Below are 19,199 nucleotides of genomic sequence, written 5' to 3'. Positions count from 1 at the left end.
ATTCTAGAATGCCATATAGTACTGTAGACTTTCTGAGAGAATTCAAGCTGGGGAGGATGCGCCCCTTTCTTGACCGGGATGCCTTATGCACGGTCACTCATGCTCTCGTCACTTCTCGCCTGGATTATTGCAATGCTCTCTACATGGGGCTACCCCTGAGGTGCACCCGGAGACTTCAGCTAGTCCAGAATGCAGCTGCGCGGGTGATTGAGGGAGCACCACGTTGCTCCCGGGTAACACCACTCCTGCGCAGTCTGCACTGGCTACCTGTGGTCTTCCGGGTGCGCTTCAAGGTTCTGGTTACCACCTTTAAAGCGCTCCATGGCTTAGGGCCTGGGTACTTACGGGACCGCCTGCTGTTACCTTATGCCTCCCATCGACCCGTACGCTCTCACAGAGAGGGTCTTCTCAGGGTGCCGTCCGCCAAGCAATGCCGGCTGGCGGCCCCCAGGGGAAGGGCCTTCTCTGTTGGAGCTCCTACTCTCTGGAATGACCTTCCCCCCCGGTTTGCGCCAAATATCTGACCTTCGGACCTTTTGTCGGGAATTAAAAACTTATTTATTCATCCAAGCGGGACTGGACTGATTTTTTAGATTTTTTAAATTTCTAAATTTTAAAATTTTAAATTTTTTATATTTTCTGTAATTTTATATGGGGTATTTTAGGTTGGTCAATTCGACGGTTTTAATTCGGCCACTATTGAATAGGTATTTTAAATTGATTTTTAACTGTGTATATTTATTGTTTTTTATCTTGGCTGTACACCGCCCTGAGTCCCTCGGGAGAAGGGCGGTATAAAAGTTTAATAAATAAATAAATAAAATAAATAAATAAGGATGGTCCCTGATTTCTGAGGAGGGGGGGAGAAAGAGAGAAAAAAAGAGAGGAAGAGAGAGAAAGAGAAGGAGGAAGAGAGAGAGAGAGAGAGAGAAGAAGGGAGAGAGAGAAAGAGAAAAAGAGAAAGGAAGGGAGAGAGAGAGAAAACGGAAGGAGGAGAGAAAGAGAAAAACAGGAAGGAAGAGAGAGAGAAAAAGGAAGGAAGAGAAAGAGAAGGAGGAAGAGAGAGAGGAAGGAAGAAAAAGAGAAAAAGAAAAGGAGGGGGAGAGAGAAAAAGGAAGGAAAAGAGAGAGAAAGAAAGAGAAGGAGGAAGTGAGAGAGGAAGGAAAAGAGAAAGAGAAAGAAGGAAGAGAGGAGAAAGAAAAGAGGAAGGAGAGAGAGAGAAAAAGGAAGGAAGAGAGAAAGAGAGAAAAAGAGGTAGGAAGAGAAAGAGAAAAGGAGGAAGAGAGAAAAGAGAAAGAGAAAAGGAGGGAGACAGTGGAAGGAAGAGAGAGAGAGAGAAGAAAGGAGAGAGAAAGAGAAAGAAGAGAGAAAGGAGAGAAAGAAAGGGAAAGAGAGAAAGAGAGGAAGGAAGAGACAGAAAAGAGGAAGAGAGAGAAAGAGAAAGGAGAGGAAGAGAGAGAGAAAGAAGGAAGAAGAAACAAGCAAAAGAGGAAGAAAGAGAGAGAGAGAGAGAAAGAAAGAAAGAAAAAAAGAGAAAGGAGAGAAAGAAAGGGGGAAGAGAGAAAGAGAGGAAGGAAGAGACAGAAAAAGAGGAAGAGAGAGAAAAGAGAAAGGAGAGAAAGAAGAGAGAGAGAGAAAGAAGAAGAAACAGAGCAAAAGAGGAAGGAAGAAAGAGAGAGAAAGAGAAAGGAGAAAGAGAAGAGAAAAGAGGAAGAGAGAAAGAAAAGGAGAGGAAGAGAGAGAGAAAGAAGGAAGAAGAAACAAGCAAAAGAGGAAGAAGAGAGAGAGAAGAAAGAAAGAAAAAGAAAAGGAGAGAAAGAAAGGGGAAGAGAAAGAGGAAGAGAGGAAGAGAGGGAAAAGAGAAAAGGAGGGAGGGAGAGAAAGAAGAAACAGAGCAAAAGAGAGAGAAAGAAAGAAAGAAAAAAAGAGAAAGAAAGAAAGAGAAAGGAGAGAGAGAAAGAAAGAAGGGGGGGAGAGAGAGGGGGGGAGCCCCTCCCTTCAGCCAGGCGCCTGGCGGGGGCAGCAGCGGGAAACGAAAGAATCCCTCCGCCCCGCCCAGCGGTTGCGGAGGGGAGGGGGGCCATGGGAGGAGGAGGAGGAGCAGCAGCAGCAGCAGCAGCCAGGGCGGGGCCATCCCCGTGACGTCACAGTGCCGGCCGGCGGATAGAAAAAGCAGCGCAGGGGCGGCCGCGCTTCATTTCTCCAGCCACGCCGCTCTCCGCCCGCTTTGCACTCAAGGTCCGATCGGAGCCCGGCATCGAGGCGTTATTTCTTTTTTTTTTTCCTCCCCATCCCGGTCAAGGGATCGAAGCCGCCTTCCTTTTGGCCCGAGCGGGGCAAAGTGGTTGAGCATCCCGGATTATTTTAAGAGGGTCGCTTTGGGGCGGTGGGGAGATCGCCTCCTTCGCCCGGCCGGCTTCCCCTCTGCTCGCTCAGCCCCCCCCCCCTCTTCACTTCTTGCAAGAAAAAAAAAAAAGGAAAGGAAAAGCGGACTGGGGGAACCCCCCCCCAAAAAAGCAAACCCCCAAACCCAAACCGATCGCCCCCTCCCCTTTTTTTTGTGTGCGCGCGCCCCTCCCTCCATCCCTCCCTCGCCCCGCATCCGCAACGAAGGTGGAGTCGGAGCGCGCCGACACCTGGCTCGCCAAGATGCCCATGGAGTTGACGCAGAGCCGGATCCAGAAGATTTGGCTGCCGCCTGACAATCACCCCACGTTGCCGCGCCGATGTGAGTAAAAAAGGATGGGTGGGTGGGTGGGAGGAAAGGAGGGGAGGGTCCCATGCCGGGTTTGGCCGCAGCGATGGTTGCACACAAAAAAAAGAGAGCGAGAGAGATGGAGAAAAAGATGCCCGGGTTTGCAACCAAGCCAAGCCGGGGAGAAAAAAATGCTGGAGTGGGGAAGGGGACAAAATGCAAAGCCGGGAGTGGGTGGGTGGGCGGGCGTTGATTGCCGGGAATAAACGCCGATCCCCGGGGGGGGAAAAAAAAAAAGGAGAGCCGATGGGTGGGTGGGCGAGGAGGCCGATCTTCCGAGGGCGGGAGATCCAAGCGGGGATCCGGGCATCATTCTCAGGGCGCGGCGATGCCCAGCGCGGAGCGGACGATGCAACGGCAGCGGCTCGGATGCCGCTGCAGCGTCTCCAGCGGCCGCTTCCTTTCTTTTTTTTTTCCGCTCTTCTTTTTTTTTTTTTTTAGCGCTTTGCTGCTGCTTGTTGCAAGCCCGAAGCGTGCTTGCTTGGTTTTAATTTTTTTTTCCCCCGTTGCAAGAGCTCTGTAATCGCCGCCACCGCATCTTCATCATCATCATCACACTATCATTAAGTGTTGTACTTTGATGAAGGTATCTTTTATGCACACTGAGAGCAGATGCACCAAAGACAAATTCCTTGTGTGTCCGATCACACTTGGCCGATAAAAATTTTTTTTTATTCTATTCTATTCTATTTCTGCCGGGCTTTGCATGCCAGCCCAGGCGGGTCAGGCAGTCTCTCCACCATCCCAGCTGCAGAGCGCTGGTTGGTTAGTTGCATGGATGGCTGGTGGTGGTGGTAGCGATGATGCCGGGCATGGCACGCAGCGCATGGCGGAGGGAAGGGCGGGTCGTCGCCAACCCTCTCTGCCGCACGCGGGGTGGAAGGGGGGGCAGTGCAGGCGGCTGCTCTTCACCCCCAGGGCTTCCCCAACCGGTGCCCTCCCTCCCAAGCCCCTCGCGCTGGAGCCCTTTTAAGAAAAGCCGAATCTCCGGGTTGAAAATGAGGGGGGGGTGTCCCTCTGCGGGCTCCGAGCTTGGTGGTTTCCTTGCAGGCGTTTTGTGGCCCAGCTATGTACCGCCATCAGTGTTGGGAGGGAATATGGTTTAAGGAAGAGAAGGGGACGAGAAGAAGAGGAAGGAAGAAGGAGAAGGAATGAAGGGGAAGAAGGAAAAAGGAGAAAGAAAGTGAGAAGAAGAATTATGGGGCCCTTGGTGTTCTCTGTCTGAGCTTTGTGATTTGCTTGTAAATGTTTCGTGACCCAACTAGGTACCGCCATCAGTATTAGGGAATATGGTTTAAGGAAGAGGAGAGGAAGGAAGAAGGAATGAAGGGGACGGAGGAGAAGAGAAAGAACTGTGGGGTCCTTTGATGCTCTCTCAGCTTGGTGGTTTTCTTGTCGATGTTTCATGACCTAACTAGGTACCGCCATCAGTGTTGGGAGGGAATATGGTTTAAGGAAGAAAAGGGGACGAGAAGGAGAGGAAGGAAGAAGGAGAAGGAATGAAGGGGAAGAAGAAAAAGGAGAAAGAAAGTGAGAAGAAGAAGAGGAACTGTGGAGTCCTTGGTGTTCTCTGAGCTTGGTGGTTTTCTTGCAGATGTTTCATGTCCCAACTAGGTAACACCATCAGTGTGAGGAGGGAATATGATTTAAGGAGTGAAGGAGAAGGAAAAGAGGAAGAAAGAAGGCAGGAAAGAAGTGAGAGAAGGAGGAAAAAGGCGCAGAGAAGAACAGTGGGTTCCTTGGTGCTCTCTGAGCTTGGTGGTCTCCTTGGAGACGTTTCATGAGCTAACTAGGTAACATCATCAGTGCTAAGTGATGGGACTAGTTTGGGTTTATGAAACATCTGCAAGAAAACCACTCGGGTTCAGAGAGCGCCAAAGGAAGCGCTTCTGGTCCGCTTCTGGGTGCAGTTGTGGCCGTCGCCCCTTTGGGTCGCCCCTTTCAGATGGAGCGAACCGCTGCAGCTGTGGAGGAGGGACCACCCACCCAAATTCTGTCCCGTCTGGCGGTTTCTCTTCCCAAGAAGAGAAAAGTACGCTGGGGGAAGTGCCAGGGGTCTCTGGGGTGGTCCAATTGGGAGGATGCCCTGCAAGCCTGCAAGAGCGGGGAGAAGGGTAAGTTGCCCTGCTTCGATGCCCCTTCCCCACGTCTGCCCCGCTCGATTTGATTGCGAGCCCCTTAACTACAAGTAGTCCTCGTTTGAAGACCTTTTTGCCTTCGTGGTGGTTTAAGCAGATTGCTGCAGTTGTTAAGCGATTCACACAGTTGGTGAAGAGTACAAATGCCGGATCACGTGATCCCAGGAAGCTGCAATTCGGATCGCTAATTATTGGGGGGGGGGAGCGTTGCAATGGGCATAAGCATCGAAATTTTCACTTTTTCCAGTATGGTTGTAACTCTGGTCACTAAACGAACCGTTTTTAAATCAAGAAACTACTTGTTGAGAAGAGGGTAACACAGATTAGAACCCCTCCAGTGATTGCTTTGTGATTTGGGTTGCCTCTTTTTCTGCAGTTTTGGCCCAGCCCCTGTGCCTTTTTAAGAACCTCTTGGCTGCCGTGAAGGTGAGCCAGGTATAAATGAACCTTTGCTGTCGGGTGATAAGGGCCACTTATTTATTTTCTTGGATCCAAGCTGTGGTGAAAGGTACGAGAAGGATTAGATTACACTTGGCTACGGTCCTGCACTGTGGAGCGCCGATTAAAGGACACAGATGCTCAGCTGACATGGCTTAATTTATCCTACCTTTGCCCAGATTTTTATCTACAGAGGAGAACTACGATAAAAAATTTTTTTGCAGTATTTCATATTCTGGAAGATTGCCATATACGGTTAGTCCTCAATTTACGACCCCAGCTGAGCCCCAAATTTCTGTTGCTAAGCAAGTCACTCGTTAAGCAAGTTTTGCCCCGTTTTATGGCTTTTCTTGCCACAGTTTTTTAAGTGAATCGCTGCAAGTTGTTGAGCTAGTAACACAGTTGTTAACGTGAAATCTGGCTTCCTAGTTGATTTTGCTTGTCAGAAGGTCGCAAAAGGGGATCCGGTGACCCCGGAGAACTGCAACCGTCCTAAGTCCATGCCAGTTGCCGAGCGTCTGGAATTTTGATCGCGTGACCATGTGGAGGCTGACCATGGGGAGGCTGCAACGGTCGTTAAGTGTGGAAAAACGATAAGTCCCTTTTTTTCGGTGGTGTAACTTTGAACAGTCACTAAACAAATGTTAAGTCAAGGACTTGCTATAATCTTATATTATGCAGAAAGTATATTCACTTCTTGGATTTGACGTATAAACGTATGTATGTATGTGTATATATAATATATGTGTATGTCTGTATGTATGTGTGAGTATATGAGTGTGTGTGTTTATGTATGTATGTGTGAGTATAAGTGTGTGTGTATGCATGTATATGTACGGTACTATATGTGTGTGTGTATATGTGTGTGTCTACGTGTGTCTACATGTTTGTGTGTGTATGTATGTATATATGTATGTGTGTTTTCTGAGGTTTTCGCGGGGTGTTTGTATGTAGGTCTTTGGTTATTCGGGTTTTCTCCCGCGTAAAATTGGAAGTGTCTTGCCGACGTTTCGACGAAGTCTCATTCGTCATCTTCAGGCTTCAGCTTCATGCTTCAGACACTTCCAATTTTACGCGGGAGAAAACCCGAATAACCAAAGACCTACATATGTATCTATATGTATATATGTATATGTGTGTGTGTATGTATGTGTGTGTATGTGTGTATATGTATGTATATGTGTGTATGTATGTATATATGTGTCTATGCATGTATATGTACGTTACTGTGCGTTTGTGTGTATCCCTTGTGTGTGGGTTAACTAATTACGTAAGTACCCGTTTGGACGGGCCACCAAGTTGTGTGGATGTGTATAGCTGCACATTCCTACTGATGAAAGGCTGGGTTGCAGCTGCGATCCTCGAAAGCCGCCTGTCTACCATCAGGAGCCGGTCCCGCCAGGTGACTCAGGACTGGAAAGTGAAGCAGCTGCGATGAAGGCACCTCCCAGGAACTCTTAGTTCGCTCAGTGTGAAAGTCGTGTTTGTCTCGAACCAAGCAGCCCAGCCTTTTTCATCAACTTTTATCCAAACAGTTGTGAACTTGGCTCCTGTTTTCACACAGTGCCTTGAAACGTAACTAGATGCAGTGCGTTGGGCTGGCCCCAAACCTGATGCCACCCTAAAAGTTTTGTCAAGTTTGTTGTTGTTGAAAGACCAACAACGGGGATAGAGCGTCGTGGAAAAAAATATCTATGCAGTCGTTAAGAATTAACAGCTGTGAGGTCCTTGGTGCTCTCTAAGTTTGGTTGTTTGCTGTCTGCAGATGTTTTGCTACCAAACTAGGTAACATCATCAATGCTAGAAGGGAGTGAAAAATGTTTCACGAACCAAACTAGGTAACATCATCAGTTCTAGAAGAGAGTAGGGTTTCTGGGTGGAGGAAAAGGGGAGGAGGAGGAGGAGGAAAACGGTGGGGTGGGATCATTGGAACTGATTGTTTTCTTGCAGACGTTTCATGACCAAACTGGGTAACATAATCAGTGCATCATCCGTCTAGCACTGTTGATATTACCTAGTTTGGTATTGTAACAGCTGCAAGGAAACAACCCAACTCAGAGAGCACCAAGGACCCTACACAGTTCAACCCTGAGCTAAAGATAAATTCTCTTCTATCCACTATCCACTTCCAACTTTTTTTAAAAAAAGAGCAGGGATGAGATGCAACAGGCCCTAATACAAATTTTATTATAATGTTGTCTTTAATTGCGTTTCCAGGATTTTGCTTTTGGTTTCCTGTCCTAATACGTACCTGAGCAGGGAAACGGTACTTAACATTGTGTTAATCCATTTATTTCTCCATTTCCTCCTTCCCTTTATTGTCCTTAAAGGCCACCAAGGGAGAGGCAGATGTCACCAGCAGTTCTGCCCAGTATCTTATCTTGACTCACAATTTTGTGTGTGTGTGTGGGAGGCGGGGGGGGGGGGAATTACTTGTTGGAATGATGCAAACTGTTGATTGGAGCCAACTTCTTGAGTTAACTTTGGATAGTCTTTGATGGGGAAAGTAAAAACACCTTTGCAAATCTTTCCAGTCTCTTGAAAATATTTCTGCGGTGACTCAGGGAAGGCAAAGAAGAAATAATGGGTCGTAAATTCTCCTTTGTTCCCCTCTTCCTCTGAATTTTTGGTGAAAAGATGTGCTAAAAGAAAACTGCCAGGGGAATCCCTATGGATCTTTCTCCTATTATGCTTGGAAGGAATCTTGGGAGTTTTGTCATTTATCAAAGACTTGAAAAGACTGATAGATTTCCAGAAATCTGGTCCCAACTAGCTAGAATGGACTTCATTTATGGATTTGCTAATTTTGTAAATTATCATAGTTGTGTTCATTAAGAGAACAACGGTTTATTGTATGAAGCACATTTTATTTATTGAGAAGTGTGTCAAACTGGGCTTTAGAAGTACCTGGGTTGGTGTGTTTTTTTAAAAATCAATTTTCAGTCTTTTGCTACAAAAAAGCATAATTTCTTCATCCCGACAAAATACACCAAGATGGTATTCCGGGATCTGTTTAATCCTAATACCGTACTCTTCTCTACCACCTTCCATAAGAAAAAAACTGCTTTTCGGTGAACACAACATAATAGTTTTATGCCTATTTTCTGCAAAGGCAGTAGAATTAAGAGATAGCAATTGGACAGGCCAAGGAGATTCCTGGTTGTATTGTGTGTTATCTAAAGGGTGTGAATTCTTTTGTGGCTCAGATCCTCTCTTCCCTTTTAGGAGGTGTCAATTTAGGGCCATTGAGTGGAGAATTGTGGAGTTAAGATGGGACCACAAACGTCTTCTAATCCAGCCTTCTGAAATATGCGGAAGTTGGTTTATCTTTGATAAGTCTGGCTTCTTCTGAAAACTCTCTGAAGTTTAAAGTGGTTGTTTTTTTTGCGTTTGCCTTTTTTTTTTTAACGATTGTTGTCTTTTGCTTTACGTGTCAGGTCATTTTGATAAAAGTAATGCATTTATCTGATATTGGCTTAATATGTTGTGTGAACACAGTTTGAGCCATGACTTTTGCAAAGCGACAGAGAAAAATCCCAACTGAGTTTATTTAAATATCAACCTTAACATGTATTAGTAGTCGTAGCACATTGTCGTTGTTTGTTGTTGTTGTTGTTGTTGTTGTTCTTCTTCTTCTTCTTCTTCTTCTTCTTCTTCTCCTTCTTCTTCTTCTTCTTCCTTCTCTTCTTCTCCTCCTCCTCCTCCTCTACCGCCTTCTTTATAAAAAATTGCCTTGAGCTACTCAGATAATCTCTTTGTAAGTGGGTTTTGGGTACCAAAAAAACCCAAGATTCTTGAGAACAGAAGGAAAAGTAGAAGAACTGAAGATTGTAGAGACTTTATTTTAAAAGAATGAGTTTTCTAACTAGAGTCTTTCATCAGATTCATTAGGCATTCAAAACCACCATGAAAGCAAGTTATTTTTTAAAAAAAATCTCAGATCCCTTGTAGAAGTGCTATTGTTTCTCTCAGAATGCCAAAAAAAAGTCCTTTTTTTCTCTGGAGGGTTTTGTTAAATCTGTAGCCGATCTCACCAATATTTTTTTGCAAATTGGGGCTGTATCAGATACTTAGCCCTGAGGCTTAATCACAAAGGAAATCCTTTCTTTTGTGTTTTTAAATCATCTTTCCAGGATCTATCCTGATGCTTCTTTGTGTATTTCAGTTCTCTGGGTTTGATTTTTTTTTTTCCTGAATGGGTAGCCAGCTAAGCAAATTCTACTCAGCTTTGCAGGAGGAACACATATCTTGCTGCTTTAAATATATATATATATATTAAAAAAAATGGGGGGGAGTTGCAAATAGCTATTATCTTGGATGCAAATAGCTGCCTTGGTGTGCGTGCAGTTTGTGTGCATGGCTAATGCAAATTGCAGGGAAAACCCACAATGGGGCGGTGCTGCCGGCTTCTCTTCTTTTCCAAGCACGCGCATACACACACACACACACACACACACACACACACACACACACACACACACACACGAAGCTGGCCTTGGATGCCTTTGGATGCCGGGAGTTGTGAGTTTGCATGCCACCTCCTAAAACCCTGACTCCTCCTCCAGGGAAGAGGTGGGCCCCGAGCTGCAAAATGATGCTTCGGCTAGGATTCCGAAGGGCGATCCATTTGTTTTCTGCCAGATGGCACGTCCACCACGTAGTAAGCTACGTTAGGACTGGCTGAGGATGGAGTTAGGGAAAAGTAGATGCGTGTTTCTCGGCACGCAGGGTTGGGCGAAAGCATCACACGGTTTCTAATGCATAGATGCATCCTTTTATCTTCCTGAGTTGAGCAATCACAATAATGTCTTCAAATGTTTATATATATATATATATATATATATATATATATATATAAAACGATCTCTCAAATCTACTTCAGCTTCAATCGCAATATTACAAGAGCAAAAAATAGATTCAAGCTAAATGTCAACCGCTTCAAACTTGATTGCAGAAAATATGACTTCTGTAACAGAGTTGTTAATGCTTGGAACTCATTACCTGACTCCATAGTCTCTACTCAAAATCCCAAAATCTTCAACCAAAAACTGTCTACTATTGACCTCACCCCATTCCTAAGAGGACTATAAGGGGCGTGCATAAGCGCACAAACGTGCCTACCGTTCCTGTCCTATTGTTCCCTTCATTATATCAAATTAATATAGTTGATGCATATTTTTTTACTTATATATATATATATATTTTCTTCAAGATATGTTGTTTTATCTATGACAATTGTTTGTGTATACTGTTGTGACAAAAAGAAATTTTAAAAAATGGTGATATTTTCTCTTGTCTCCTTTGTAGGGTGTAAAGTTTTAGGGTGTTTTAATCCACTACGTTAGCGGGGTTTATCTACCTCTGAAATTTCATAATCTGCTGTAGAGAGGACAAAATACATTTCACTCAGGTTGTTTTTTTTTAATTACATTTGATGCAAAGATCAAAGATGCTTCCTGTGAAACCAGCGGTTTTGGATGCTTTCAGGGTTTTGTTTTGTTTTTTCTTCCTAACCTTGTTAATAAAAGGATTTGCTCCGAAATAAAGCTGCTCCTTTGCTTGGCCCAACTGCTGGTTTGCAAAATAGCTGCGTTTTGGAAGGAGCAAAAGTCCAGCGAGTTTAAAACCTACACATATTCAGGTTTTATTCAAATTCCAGGCAAATCTCCTACTGCTTGCAGCAGGTTTCTTGCTAAATGGAAGAAAATGTTCTTATCTTGGAGACTGAAGCTAAATGTGCATATACCTTGTCTTGAAATTATTTAAAGCAGGGGTCTCCAACCTTGGCAACTTTAAGACTTGTGGACTTCAACTCCCAGAACTCTGGGAATTTCTACTTTCTACTTGGCACTTTAAATCAGGGGTCTCCAACCTTGGCAACTTTAAAAGTAGAAAGTCTTGATATAAATAACACTGTTTATTTACTATTGTTTTGCCACTGATAAATTATTCACCAGTTCTTAGTAGTGTAGCCTTTGATCACCATGTGGAAAATGGGGTTCCATTCCATTCACTTTTCGTGTTATTTATTATACTAATCCCAACAATATTTATAGTGTTGATTCAAGAATAGTAGATGCCATTCCTGATCTTTTAAAGCTTTAGATGCAGCTGTGCGAGGAATACTCATTCCTGTTGCTCCTTTTCACACTGTTTCTTGCCCCGCCAGGTTTGTTAGGTCTGCGACAGAATTTACTGCAAGCCATGAATCGTGGTTTATAAAGCACATTATGGATTTAGGGTGATGCATGGAAGCAAATTGTGCAGTCCTGCCTGCCTTGTGTGGTTCAGCTTCGCTTTGCTGTTGCCGGGTCAAATATCTGACAGCAATGAACATGTTTAGCAGTCTTGACATATTCAGATTGTCATTCAAGAAACAGGAGCCAAAATGCTATATTTTTCAGAATGGATGGCTGAACTGCACACAGAAGCATTTGGATGGAGTGAGAATGTAAGGCACCTTCGATTGGAAGGCAGTTCTGGGTTTAGCAAAGCCATTAATCTAGATTTATAAGACAGTGAGTTACAGTAGTCGGGATAAGATTTAATTGCAAGTTACTGTTTTGTTTTTTTTAACCAAAATATTTTTAAAAAATCTTAACTTTTCTTAGAAGATCAGTTTTTAAGTCCAGTGGTCTAGAGAATTATGGGGTGGGTCCTTAAATGCCATGTGAGTTTGTTGTGCGGTGCTTTAGAGATCCCAAGAATATTTTAAGACGAGTCTCGGCCGGGGGTCTCCAAACATGGCAACTTTAAGACTTGTGGACCTCAACTCCCAGAATTCCCTAGCCAAGCAATGTTAAGACTTGTGGACTTCAACTCCTAGAATTCCCTAGTCAGGAAACTTTTAAGACTTGTGGACTTCAACTCCCAGACTTCCCTAGCCAGACAACTTTAAGACTTTGCTGGCTAGGGAATTCTGGGAGTTGAAGTCCACAAGTCTTAAAGTTGCCAAGTTTGGAGATTCTTGGTCTAAGCCGCCTTGATTGCTGGCATATTACAACAGCCCTCCTGGCTGAGCTTGATGGGAGTTGTAGTCCAACGCATCATGCCAGGAAAGATAATTTTAGGACGATCGTCTCAGCTTTGCGATGCTGAAGCCTGAAGAGAAAAAAAACTTAACCTTGTGGATAAAAATGATAAGATATCCAGGCATTTCTGGATGTATGGTTTATCGCGAGGTGCATTGTGGTTTGTCGCATTTCAAAGAGAGGGAGGAGGAAAGGATGTGGTTTGACCAGCTTCCTTGACCAAGCCTCTCGGATCAAGATTCTCTGGGCCGCAAAACAGTATTTTGCATAAAAACCCTGATTTTGACCAAGTGGAGGGAATTTGATTAGGAGAGGGGAAAAGGTTAAAATTGGGGAATCCCGTGATTTGTGTGGTTAAATGTAAGTCCTTCCTTGATGGTAACTCACCCATGTGCCTTTTATTTATTTTTATTAAATTTGTCCTTTGCCCGTCTTCTCCCCTAAGGCATTTTGCCAGATCTTGGTGCTTGGTGTTTATCAACCTGGAATGTGATATTTGTGACATTAGCCCCATTCTGTGGATAAGGAAGACTGAGGCTGAGAAACTGGTGTGTTTACAGCCGTTCACCAAGATGAACAAATGGATTTTTAGTAGTAGCCTTGTCCATTTGCAAGTGAGCCTCTTAGATTTTGGCTCCCCAAAGTTCCTGGATTGCCTCTTTTTTTCTTTTTTCTTTTTTGGCTATTTAATTTGGGTATGTATATGTTCAACATTCACCATCATCATCTTATAGCGACCCCATAATCCCTTGTGGGATGAAGTCTGGGCAACTGAATGGAGCTAGCAGAGTGTGTAATGGCCGGATGCCCTTCTTGTCGCCAATGAGGAGTTTTGTTCAGCAGTTATATCCTTATTATGCCCAGAGAGAGAAATACCTGCCTCTACCTAGGATCGAACTTGCAGCCGCGTAATTGTGAAGCGAGAGCTCCACCTCTAGGTCACCGCACCACTCCTATGTATATATTTGACATGAATGTGGAATATCAAACCCATCTCTTCCTAAAAAAGTTTTTTAACTATCTTTTTTCTTTCTTTCTTTCTGCCTTTCTTCCTGCAGTATGTGGTCCGCAGCTCACCAATTCCCCCACTGTAATTGTGATGGTTGGACTGCCGGCTCGCGGGAAAACCTACATTTCCAAAAAACTCACCCGCTACCTCAACTGGATTGGCGTGCCGACGAAAGGTGAGCTCTCAGGCGAATGGTTTTTTTTAATGGGTGGTATGAAATCAAAATGCTTGCGAGCGTCAGGTTTGAGGCCTTCAACCTGAGGTGATACGGGTAAGTCCTCAAGTTATTGGCCGCCGTTGAGCTCAACATTTCCATTCTTAAGTGAGGCAATCGGGGTGTTTTGCCCCATTTTACGACCTAAATTTCGCTGCAGTTGTTAAGTGAATCACTGCTATTATTAGCTAAGTAACACGGTTGTTAAGTGAATCGGACTGTTGTGACCCAGACCCAAGTAGGCAGTAATAAACTTAGTCCGTGGAAAAACAAACTTTATTCGAACAGCTGGGAATTACTTCATTTCCAGCGTCGTTCAACTCAAAGTAAAACAAATGCCTCCCAACAAAAATTCCTCAGTTATCTCATAAACCTTAGGCAAACTGCCAAAGGCCCTTCCTGGCAAACATCCAGAAGCCACAAAAACAAAGACGTAGACGAAGCAGAAGACAGAGCAGAAGACGCAGCTACAGTGTTGTTTTCCGGCAAAGCTCAAACGCCGTTGCTGGTCTGTTTTAAGCCTTATGGGAGGGGCCAATCATCTCTTGGCCTTACTCCCGAGTTGTCCTCTCTGCTTGAGCTGCTCTTGCCTTCTGGCAGCTCTTCTCTTGCGTGCATTAGGAACAGGCTCCTCCTGTTCCTCTGCCTCACTACTATCAGTCTCTGGAGGCTCTGGAGTCCGTACCTCACTCCCCGATGGCCCTGGCTCCACCTCAGCCTCATCGCTGTCCGACTCTGTTGCCAGCTCCGACCACAACACTGGCTTCCCCAGTGGCTTAGTTTGTTGGAAGGTCACAAAAGGGGGAATCACCTGACCCCCGGGCACGGCAACCGTCATAAATGTGAGTCAGTTCCCAAGCGTCCGAATTTCGATCGTGTGATTATGGGGATCTTGCAATGGTCGGTAAGTGTGAAAAACAGTCATAAGGGACTTTTTCCCCAGTTCCATTTCAATTTTCAATTTTTAACAGTCCCTAAGCGAACAGTTGTAAGTCGAGGACTACCTGTATATGTATGGAATTTGTGTGGAGACAGTTATTGAAGTGGGGTGCTCTTAATGTCCAAGAGTGGATCCTGTGGTGTATAAACCATGAGCCCAGCTTGGCTGCAGCATCTAGCAGGACTGGGTGGTCTCTGGAACCAGGCAGGATCAAATCTGGATGGAGAACCACCAGGAATTCTGAAGAGGGCGCAAAAGGTTTTTTTTTTTAAAAAAAAAGAAACACTTTTTATAAAAAGCTTGATTGACGTCTTCATCTGCTTTGCAGTGTTTAACGTGGGCGAGTATCGCCGGGAGGCTGTGAAACATTACAGCTCTTACAATTTTTTTCGTCCTGACAATGAGGAGGCCATGAAAGTCCGCAAGTAAGTCTCAAGTTTCCTTGAGTTGGTTTTCTCTTTCTTTCTTTCTTTCTTTCTTTCTTTCTTTCTTTCTTTCTTTCTTTCTTTCTTTCTTTCTTTCTTTCTTTCTTTCTTTCTTTCTTTCCTCCTTCCTTCTTTCCTTCCCCTCCCTCCTTTCCTTTCCTTTCCTTTCCTTTCTTCTCTCCCTTCTCTTTCTTTCCCTTCCCTTCCTTTCCTCTCCTTTCTTCGCTCCCTCCCTCTCTTTTTTCCTTCCTTCATTCCATTTCCTTTTCCTCTCTCTTTTCTTTCCTTTCTCTCTCTTTCTTTCCCCCTCTTTCTTTCCCTCTCTCTTCTTCCTTTCCTTTCCCTTCTCCTTCCTTTCCTTCCTTCCTTTGCTTCCTGTCCTTTCTTCTCTCCCTCCCTCCCTCTCCCTCTCTTTCTTTTTTCCTTCCTTTGTTCCATTTCCCCTTTTCCCTCTCTCTTTTCTTTCCTTTCCTTTCCCTCTCTCTTTCCCCCCTCTCTTTCTTTCCCTCTCTCTTCTTCCTTCCCTTCCCTTCCCTTCCCTTCTTTTGAAAACTTGAAAGCTTAACAGACTAGATTTGAATGGGAGACCACCAGGAAATAATAGGATTATGAAGTTGGCGGGGGGGAAACTACAGGTAGCCTTCCAGTTACGACCATAATGGAGCCTGCCCATGATAACTTCATTACCTTTTTTGCTGCAGTCGTAAAATGAACATAGCAGTCATAAAGCAAACATGATGTTCCTTAAGCAAACCTATGGCACAATTTTGATGAAAACCCGAAGTCCCAGTTTCGGGCAAAACTGTTGTAAAACACAGTCATATCACCAAGGGACCCAGATGAGATAAGTCCCTTTTTCCAGGATGATCATAACTTTGAACTTCAACACTAAGCGAGGACTACGTGTATCGTGGGTAGACCGTTTCCAAGAATGTGAAAAGGCCGTTACAGGAAAGATTACAATCTTCCTGTTTTTGGCACTTGAGAGAGTCTGTCCTTCTGAAAATCCGCAGACGTATTCTTAAATTTGTAAATGGGGACATTGTCCTTTGTTGACTGTTCCAGCCGACTGTTTGAACAAGACACAATTGCCTCCTTCTCCTAAGGAGCTGGACTGGCGTCCAAATGCAGGTTTTGTGGCATTACAAGCCCGCAGCAGAGCCCATGGCCTAAAATCTTTGCCTTAACTGGACAAAAAAGAGCAATTTCTTTGCAGGAGTCAATCTGCCAGCAACCTCAGCTGCACAGAGGTGGGGCTTCATATTCTAACACTACTGGTTCGCCCAGCACCAAAAATGTGCGGGTGCGCCATCCGCGCATGTGTGCAGCATCAAACAACATTGGAATTTGCTCATTCACACCGTCCACACATGTATGCTGATGTTCTGTCCCCCCTCGCCTCCGTCCGAGCGATGGCTTAATTAGCTGGCATTATCAGCTCTGGCAGCAAAATAGTGAGCGTCTGCCAAGTGTCTCTGTTTATCTCCCTCGACGCCGATGAGTCACCCAGGAACAAACTTCAGCTCTTAGTTGATCAGTTGATTTGCCTGCTACGAAGAGGCACAGCAACTATTGCTGCCTTTATATCCTGTGGGGTGTGGCTCCATGATTCAGCACTTCCTAGGCCTGCCCCACCCCTGCTTCTGTTGTTCCCGCCTCTCCTGCCTACGAAACCTAGGGTCCAACCAAGCCTGATTGCCATCAGCTGGGTCTGGAGGCATGTCCTGGGGGGGGGGGAAAGAGTCAGGGGACGGAGGCCTCGTTATCTCTTCCACCTGGCCTGCCTCTGGCTCCTGGAGCTGAGCCAGGGAAGCCGGTGCTCCCGAGGTAAGTCCTGACGGCCCTTCCCCCTCACTTTCCAAGTCACTTTCTGGCAGGGAGCCCAACTCGGGGGGCGCAAACACAGCAGCCGGTGTCAAAATCACAGCAATATAGGACGGGATTGCACCCAGGCAGGCCACCCGCAAGTCGTTACTACCGGTTCTTGCGAACCGGCTGAAAACCACCTCTGCAGCTGTGTGATAAAGGATTTTTTTTTTATTGCTAATGGACTCATTGCTTTTCCAAAATCCAGGCTACAATCGCTTTATGTCTGCGAGCTCCTACCTATGTATCAATTAAGGTGCTAGTCCTCAGGGCTAGGGATGAAGCAACACACACGCATACCTCTACAGAGAGTTCTGAACTTACAGCCGTTCATTTGAAGTTACAACAGCACTGAAAAAAAGTGTCTTATGGCCATTTTTCACCCTTATGACCATTGCAGCATCCTCTTGGTCACGTAATTAAAATTCGGATGCTTAACAACTGACTCATATTTATGACAGTTGCAGTGTCCTGGGAGGTGGGGGGACGACGACATGTGATCCCCTTTTGCGACCTTCTGACAAACAAAGTCAAGGAGGGAAACCTGATTCACTTAACGACCATGTGACTAACTTAACGACCGCAGTGACAAATCGCTTAACAACTGTCTCACTTAGCAACAGAAATTTTGGGCTCCGTTGTGGTTGTAAGTCAAGGACTATCTGTGCCCTGCCTTGTTTGAGCAGCAGTTCTGGAAAAATACACGAATGTCTTGGTTTTATTCTCACTCTGGAGATTTTTTTAAAAAAGTTATTACGTTTTGTCCTGGCCAAAGCTAACTGCAGAATATCCCAAATTTGTTTGTTTATTTGTTTGTTTGCTTGTTTAATTTATAGTGCCGCCTATTTGCCCATGGCGACTCAAGGCGGCTTAGAATATAAGACCACATTTAAAACAATAAAAACTAACAAAAAGGATCAAATGAATTAATATAGTACAATATAACAAAATCACCTTCTGCCTCGGCAACAGAAGATCACACGAGCCATTTAACGGGTTCCATCCCATTCTGGCTTCCCCAGGCCCGCTGGCAGAACCAGGCCTTCAGCGCCTTCTGGAAGAGTATTAGAGTGGAGGCCATTCTTATCTCTGGGGGAATGATGTTCCAGAGGGAGAGGGAGCCACCATGTAGAAGGCCCTTCTTCTGGGTCCCACCAGGTGTGACCCTTGGGGATGGCACCCGCACCATTCCCTGCCTCCCCATTCTGATGGGTCAGGTTGAAGTGACCAGCGAGAGATGATCCTTCAGATCACCTGGTCCCAATTTACCTGCACTAAGCACATTATTGACAGAAAGTGATATGTTATCTTGAGGGAACCGGTGAATGAGCAGTACCTTTGGTGAGGTGGGGTGGACTGCATCCAAAATTACCTCACCTGAGCTGGAGCGGGGCGGCGGGTGGGAAAACAATGAGGTTACTCCTAGATGACAGTCCAAACATCTCAAGAACCTGGTCTCCATACTGCCATCTTGCAGTCTTCTGAATTTTGACAGGTCAAACCGGATAGCCTTAGTAAAATAGCCGGAGGGTTTGCTTCTAAACTCTTGTGTGATCTAAACAGGCCTTAATCGGCGTTTTTGTGCTTTCCTTACAGACAGTGTGCCTTAAGTGCCTTGAGAGACGTCAAACTCTACCTGTCTGAGGAAGGTGGACAGATTGCAGTAAGTGACGTTGCTTGAAGTACCTTGGAGCAGACATCTTGTGAAAGTTTCCCTTGTTCGGGAAAGCCCAGCCTGGTCTAATTTAAATTGTTTTAACGAACCTCCTGCAGATCTACTCCGTGGTTTTTAAATTTGCAGGAATCCCTAAAGATCCCTGAGTCCAAGCTTATGTTTCCAATAAAGGAGAATATTTGTAACTTAGGGTTGACATGAGGTACTCCCTGAGTTTGATTGTATTCTTGCAGAAGTTTCATAACCCAACTAAGTAATATCATTAGAATAGAATAGAATAGAATAGAATTTTATTGGCCAAGTGTGATTGGACACACAAGGAATTTGTCTTGGTGCATATGCTCACAGTGTACATAAAAGAAAAGATATGTTCATCAAGGTACAACATTTACAACACAATTGATGGTCACTATATCAATATAAATCATAAGGATTGCCAGCAACAAGTTATAGTCATACAGTCATAAGTGGAAAGAGATTGGTGATGGGAACGATGAGAAGATTAATAGTAGTGCAGATTCAGTAAATAGTCTGACAGTGTTGAGGAAATTATTTGTTTAGCAGAGTGATTGGCCTTCGGGAAAAAACTGTTCTTGTGTCTAGTTGTTCTGGTGTGCAGTGCTCTATAGCGTTTTGAGGGTAGGAGTTGAAACAGTTACTTGTTACTAGTGCTCATTACTTACCGTATTTTTTGGAGTATAAGACGCA

At 44.8% G+C, this 19,199-nt stretch overlaps 1 protein-coding gene across 5 annotated transcripts in view; it reads left to right on the top strand.

The window, feature by feature from the left end:
• Positions 1-19,199, top strand: part of PFKFB3 (6-phosphofructo-2-kinase/fructose-2,6-biphosphatase 3) — a 94,860-nt gene that overhangs the window by 51,945 nt on the left and 23,716 nt on the right. For 2 of the 5 annotated variants that reach the window (XM_058190847.1, XM_058190846.1), the window contains exons 2-3: positions 13,421-13,546; positions 18,413-18,479. In XM_058190847.1, the coding sequence (XP_058046830.1) occupies positions 13,421-13,546; positions 18,413-18,479 (193 nt within the window). Of the gene's footprint in view, positions 1-2,549; positions 2,729-13,420; positions 13,547-14,853; positions 14,951-18,412; positions 18,480-19,199 lie in introns of those variants that run through there. The other 3 variants (XM_058190851.1, XM_058190848.1, XM_058190850.1) reach the window with 3 other exon arrangements.

This window comes from Ahaetulla prasina, chromosome 7 (genome assembly GCF_028640845.1).
Source record: "Ahaetulla prasina isolate Xishuangbanna chromosome 7, ASM2864084v1, whole genome shotgun sequence".
Lineage (NCBI taxonomy): Eukaryota > Metazoa > Chordata > Lepidosauria > Squamata > Colubridae > Ahaetulla > Ahaetulla prasina.
Note: the sequence above shows the minus strand (reverse complement) of the source record. Positions and strands in the feature narration are given on the sequence as shown.